At 37.3% G+C, this 7026-nt stretch overlaps 1 protein-coding gene across 1 annotated transcript; it reads right to left on the minus strand.

Annotated features, from left to right (window-relative positions):
* Positions 1–3036: 3036 nt before the first annotated feature.
* On the minus strand, positions 3037–3993 carry LOC118857778 (olfactory receptor 14A16-like). Its single transcript, XM_036768299.1, has one exon. It carries the CDS (start codon positions 3991–3993, stop codon positions 3037–3039), a length of 957 nt encoding a protein of 318 aa, XP_036624194.1.
* Positions 3994–7026: the final 3033 nt, after the last annotated feature.

Here is a 7026-nt window from a genome sequence, read left to right on the forward strand (position 1 = left end):
AGTCTTGCTGGGTAGGTAATTCTTGTTTCTAGTCCCAGCTCTTTTGCCTTCTGGAATGCCATATTCCTTGCTCTACTATTCTTTAATGTTGAGGTTGCCAAATCCTATGTAATCCTGATTGTGGCTCCCCAATTTGACTTGCTTCTTTCTGGCTGCTTATAATATCTTCTCCTCAACCTGGGAGTTTTGGAATTGGGCTATATTGTTCCTGAGAGTTTTTATTTTGGGATCTCTTTCTGGAGACCATTGGTGCATTCTTTCAATGTCTATTTTATCCTCTGATTCTAAAATTTCGGGACATTTTTTCTTTCATTATCTCTTTTAGATCTATTTTCCAGGTCAGTTGTTTTTCCAATGAGATATTTCATGCTGTCTTTTATTTTTCAGTTATTTTTATTTGGTTTGATTGATTCTTGATGTCTCATAGAGTCATTAGTTTCCACTTGTCCAATTCTAATTTTTCTTTTCTTTTCTTCAGTTAGCTTTTGTACCTCCTTTTCCATTTGGCCAATTCTGCTTTCTAAGGAATTGTTTTCTTTTTCTAAGCTTTTGATTCTTTTTCATGATTCTCGTGCATCACTCTCATTTCTTTTCCCAATTTTTCTTCTACCTCTCTTACTTGATTTTTAGATTTTTTTGAGCGTTTCCAGGCATTCTATCTAGGCTTGAGACCAATACGCATTTGTCTTTGGGGTTTTGTATATAGATATCTTGACAGTGATGGCCTCTTTTAAGTTTGTATTTTGATCTCTGTCTTTATAATATCTTTTTATGGTTAGATTCTTATTTCTTTTTTTTTTTTTTGCTCATCTTTTCCAGCCTATTTTCTTACTTTTAAAAGTCAACTTTGCTCCTAGGGTAGATAGGGTAATGTCCCAAACTTTTTCTGTGGGGGACAGGAAGCCCTGGCTTTTTGTTTGGTGCTATGCAGGTGCAGCCTTGAGGCCTGTGGAGGACAACCCTGCTATGCTGGGGCTGCATGGGACTGGCACTTGCCTAGTACTGCTCTGTGGGGGGTAGTGCTGCATGGTTCCACAAGTGTCTGGCAGCTCACCTGGTACTCTCCTGAGGCCCACAGATGGCCTGGTTTTGGGGTCCTGTGCTGAGGCATATATGGCATGTGGTGGTGTTGGTGTCTGGTTGTTCACCTGGTTCTGTGCTAATGCACATAGCAGACCTTCATTCTGCTCTGTGGCTCCTGTGTTATTACAATGAGGTGTAGGTGAGGGTAGCTGGTGCCACATTATGCTTCAGGGGTCTAGCTTTGTGGCTCATCTGGTGTTTGCTGATGCCCATGCAAGTGGGGGGAGGATGTTGTTCTGTGCTGGGGCTAAATGGGAGGGGGCATAGCCTCCCGTTGCAAAGGGGCTATGGGACCTCAGTCATTGACCTGCACTGGGGCTCAGGGCCTACTCCTGGCTTACTGAGGCAGAGCCTTTTGCTGGCTTGCTGGGACATTGGGCACACTCTTCTTTTACTGGAGTGAGATAGATCTTTCCTGCTGAGCTTCTAAGTTGTCTTGGCCTAGAAAATTGTTTCACACAATGTTTTTGGAATCTTGTATTCCAGAATTCATTTTAGGGTGTGATTTTATAGTTGTTTGGAGTTGAATATTAAAGAGTTCAGGTGATTTGTTTACTCCACCATCTTGGCTCCTAGAAGTTCCATATAAGACCTATATAGAATTCACAATACAAATACCTTTAACTTACTTAAAATATATACAGAAGAACACAGTTTCAGGAACTTTAAGCACAGATTTTAACAGAGGAAATAAGTGGAAGAACTTTACTTATAACCTTGCAAAGAGGTCTTATCAACTTTATGATAACAAGGCTACAGTCTACAGAAAATGACTTTGCAGGCAACAATAGTATATTTTTCATGTGTATATTTAGCGTACATGTGTTACACAGTAAAGTAACCTAGCATTTTTCTTACTTTTAAAAATGGGCTTTCACATGCTACATAATTAGAACACACCTGACTTTTCTCTCCTTTTATGTTATCTGATCCCCAATCCCCCAATACAACAAACACCAGTGAGCTACATCTCAGATGGAAACTGGTGGAGATTGACCAGTGTCTCGGTAGACGTTTCCAAGAAATAACTAAATAATTTCTGGGCATAAATATATACATGGGCATACACACACACATATACATGCAAACATGTGAATACATACATAAACATACAACACACATATATAATGGATATAGTGCTATATAGATACATATGTGTGTATAAGTATATATTTTTATATACACTTATACATACATTTATACACATATATTCTGTTGCTATCATGTAAATAGACTTCCCATACAGGAAGAATGAGCAATTGTATTTTAGATGAAATTCAAGATGCTAATTGGACTAGATGGCTCCTCACACCTCTCCCAGTACTACTTTTCTGGCTTCTATGATTATATTTTAGATATAAGCAAAGAAAAATGTACTACATTATAAAAACTGTCTTATGTAAAGATAATATGTTTGACAGGCTTCACATTAATTTAAATTAACTATTTATTTGACAATTTTATGCATGGTATAAGATAAAAAGAAAATAGACTTAGAAAACAAAGATCCATATGAGGTCACTCCCCCACTTTTAGGAGAGCCTAGTCAAATCACTTTTCTTCTCTGAAATTCACTTTCCTTAACCATAAAACAATAAAAATAGCACCTTTCATAGCTAGAATTTAGGGTTATTGTTGGTAACAAATATAGGAATGTGAAAATTAACAACAATCAGTAAGTATTTATTAAGTGTTTACAATATGCTAGGCACGGTGTTAAACACTTAAAAGGGTAAAGCATTATAAAAATATAAAGTATTATTATAATTTTGCTCACTTATGTGAGTGTATGTACTTTGGAAAATCATATTTCTTAGTATCATATCTCTTCCTGACCCTTGAAGTCTAGATTTCAAAACTTATGTTCTAGATTCAGATGTGTAAGGGAAAATAATTTTTCGTCAACATGCACATAAAAGGCAAAACTGATTTTTTTAGGAAGTAGGTATATAATTATGGAAAAGACTTTTTCCTTATTCCCTCGGATGAGTATTTCCAGCTGATAAGCTTCCTCAAAGCAGTCTTCATATCCTTGTTTCTTAGGCTATAGATGACAGGGTTCAGGGTTGGGGGCACCACTGTGTAGAACAGAGACAACAATAGACCCAAAACTGAGTCAGAGTCCGAAGGTGGCTTTAAATAAGCCATGGCCCCAGTTATGATAACAATCATGAAAGCAATGAGATGAGGCAGGCTAGTGGAGAAGGCTTTTGACCGACCTTCTGTTGCTGGAATCTTCAGCACAGTTGAAAAGATGTGACCATAGGAGATAATGATAGAAATACAGCAAAAAATACCTAAGGCCAAACCTATAGCAACACTCACATAAACTGCAATGTGGTTTTCAGAGCAGGAGATCCTGAGTAAATAAGGGACATCACAGAAGAACTGATGGATCTCTTTCTGGCCACAGAAGGGTAAAGAGAATGTACTAGCTGAATACATGGCACCAACCACACCTCCACTGAACCAGGAAGCAAGTGCCATCCTCACACAAGATTCTTTGATCATGATGGTTTCATAGTGCAGGGGCTGGCAGATGGCTATATAGCGGTCATAAGACATCACTGTGAGGAGTGAAATCTCTGATCCTGCAAATACAACCACTAAAAAGAGCTGTAATACACAACCCAAATAAGAGATAGAGCAGTTGTTGCTCAGGGAGTTTACAATGGATTTTGGGACAGTGACAGAAATAAGACAGAGGTCTAAAATGGACAGATTCTTTAGGAAGAAGTACATGGGAGTGTGGAGATGCCTATTGAGAGAGATGAGGGTGAATATAAGCAGATTCCCTGTCAGAGCCACCACATAGATCAAGAAGAAAAGCATAGCATGTAAGACCTGCAATTCCCAGTTTTTGGAAAAGCCCATGAGGAGGAATTCTGTCACTATGGTGAGATTACTCATGTTCTGAGAGGTTCTCTTAAATATCTGTTGAGAAAAAAGGAGGTCCCAAATGATAAGAAGATTACACAATGATTTGGGTGTCAGGAGATATGAATTCTGGTTGCATCTTTCCCGTTTTGTAACCTTGAAGCATTTAACCATCTCTCTGTCAATCTCAGTTTTCTCATTTGTAAAATTAAGTCATTGGATGAGATGATTTTAAGGGTTTTTATGATTTTCAAAATATACATAGAACTCAGAATAGGATTCTGAACTGGAAAAAGAAAATATCAAAATTATCTCTTGTGGTATTATCATTTTATGGTGTACATAGCATTTGCCTGACAGCAACCCTGTGAAGTAGGTAGTTTGAATTACTTCTCCGAATCTATTATTGCTCAGAATAAAGTGATTTTTTCCATTGTTCCCATATCTGGTGTCAGAGCCTAAAATAGACGTCCTCATCTCAAGGCCACATTATTAGATCATCTAGCCTCTTTCCAAACTTCCGGCAAATTTTTACTTAATTTTTATAGAAACATATCTGTCTTTCCCAGGCTCAAAATTGATGGGGTTAGAAATTCTTTAGAAGTTTTTCATAAGTACAATGACCCAAATAACAAAATGTTCAGCCCAAGACTAGAATTGTCACTCAAATTAGACCAAGGGCATATATTTGAATTCTACACAGTCTATTTGATTGCTCTTTTTTGACCACAGACAATGCCATTTTGATTCTTTACTATCCTTGCCATGAAAATCAACTATCAAATGGAAAAGTAGCTTCCTAAACCTTACCACTGGTAGTGGGTATATTCTGTCATTTTTTTTTTGATGCAGGAGGGAATATGGTAACTGTCTCAGGTAACTAATTCATTTTTCCTGTGTTGAAATAGACTTAACAACCTAGAGTGAGATAAAGATATAGTATATGTAAAACATGAGAGCTGTGAAAGGATATACTTTCAAATTCTTTTCTGGGTCCTCTTATGTTTTATTTCATATATACTACTACTTGTTCACTTCATCAGCTCTTATGGGTTTAGTTTTTATCCATCTTATGTTTCCCACATCTATATAGGCAATCCTAATACCTCTCCCAAAATTCCTTCTTATATCACCAAATTATTATTTTGAATTGGATGTCTCATAGGCATCTCAAACTTACCATTCCTGAAATGGAACTCATTATCTTCTACCTCTAACCCCCAATACCTACCCTTTTTTGTCTGCTTCTCATATCTCTGTCAAGGGCACAACCATCCTTCTAGTCACCATGGTTCACAATTTCAGCTTAAATACCACAATACAGTCTGTTAGCCAATTTTGTGTTTCCTATTTCAACATTTCTCATATTCATCCCCTTCCTTTCACTCTTATAGCCACCATTTAGTTCAGGCCCTCATCTCTTCTTGTAGAGAATATGGTAATAGCCTTTTAAGTGGTATACATGCCTTGTCTCTCTCTACTCGATCATATTTCCCACAAAGGTTCAAAAGTGATTTTGTTAACATACAAGTATAATCATGTCACACACACTTTGCCCCCCAGCTACTCAATAAATCCCACTGACTCCCTATAACCTCTAGGATCAAATATAAACTCTTTTGTTTGACATTTAAAGCTCATGACCTGGACCCATCCTGTATTTCCAGTCTTATAAAACATTAATTTTGTTGGTGTATTCTATATTCTAGCCAAACTTTTTGCCATTTATCACTCTCCCAAAGGTTTAAGTGTATGCCTTTCCATTGTCTGTTCCCTAGGATAACAATACACTGCCTGATTTTCTCTCTTTTTGAAATCCCCGGTTTTTGTTAAGACTTAGCTCATGTCACTTTCTGCATAACCCTCTTCTCAACTCCCTGGTTGCCAGTATTATATTTCCCTCTCTCCTGGATAATCTGCACTTGTTACATATATATATATATATACACGCTATCTATATACTATCTATATCTATATCTACAACTACCCCCCCCCCACACACATATATGGGCAGCACAGTGGACACAGTGTTGGCCTAGAGTCAGGAATACTCATCTTCCTGAGTTCAAATCTGGTCTCAGACATTTACTTGGTGTGTGACGCTTTTCTTTTTCTCTTGGTTTCCTCTTTTGTAAAATGAAATGGAGGAGAAAATGGCAATTAATTTCGGTATTTTTGCCAAGAAAACTGTAAATGGGGTCACAAAGAGTCAGACATACCACCTAGTGGATCAGCCATACTAAGGTCAGGATTTTGTGTCCAATTTAGTAGATTTGTTTTAGGGCATGATAGCTTTATCTTCCCCGAAAATATATTTCCTACCCTGTCTGCAATTTTTCACATCACACATTGAAATTTTATTTTGGAGGGGAGAAGGCAGGGCATTTGGGATTATGTGACTTGCTCATGGTCACTCGGCTAGTAAGTGTATCAAGTGTCTGAGGTTGGATTTGAACTCAGGTCCTCCTGACTCTAGGGCTGGTGCTCTACTCACTGTACCACCTAGCTGCCCCTATAATTCATTTTTAACCTTTTGAATAACATGCATGCTGTTTTCTGAAATTCAAATGTAATATGAAATTTATTATAAGCACTAAGGTCTCACTTTGTGTTAATTCAGTAAGATAGGCTTTTTTAATGCTTAGTTGATATGAGCTGATAGGATTAGAATTTTGAAAGGAAGGATAAGAGAACAGTTAAATTACCTCTGATCACAACATAAAAAGGTCAGCAAGAACCCTCAAAGGGCAAACTTTAGCAAAGACTGAGGTAGCAAATGGTGACTACAATAATAGGATGATATGAAAGTAGGTTCCAAAAGGGAAAGGGGAAATGGTAGCAAAAGGCAGAGGTGGAGAAAGTAATAGTTGTTACATAATGTCTAAAAAAACCTTTCATCTCTTCAGTTTTGCCTATGGCCAGCACTTATTTTCATAACAAGTACCTTTGTGCACACAAAGTTAGTACTTAACATTATGCACCTTGCATGTAAATAACATGATAGGAATCTGAATGAAAACAGCATAACTATTCACTCCTCTTCATATACTCACACTGTCTTTCATG

Source organism: Trichosurus vulpecula, chromosome 7 (genome assembly GCF_011100635.1).
Source record: "Trichosurus vulpecula isolate mTriVul1 chromosome 7, mTriVul1.pri, whole genome shotgun sequence".
Taxonomy (NCBI): domain Eukaryota; kingdom Metazoa; phylum Chordata; class Mammalia; order Diprotodontia; family Phalangeridae; genus Trichosurus; species Trichosurus vulpecula.

Bases quoted from the DNA above. Each gene is read 5' to 3' on its own strand.
- LOC118857778 (XM_036768299.1), bottom strand. From the start codon at position 3,993: ATGAGTAATCTCACCATAGTGACAGAATTCCTCCTCATGGGCTTTTCC.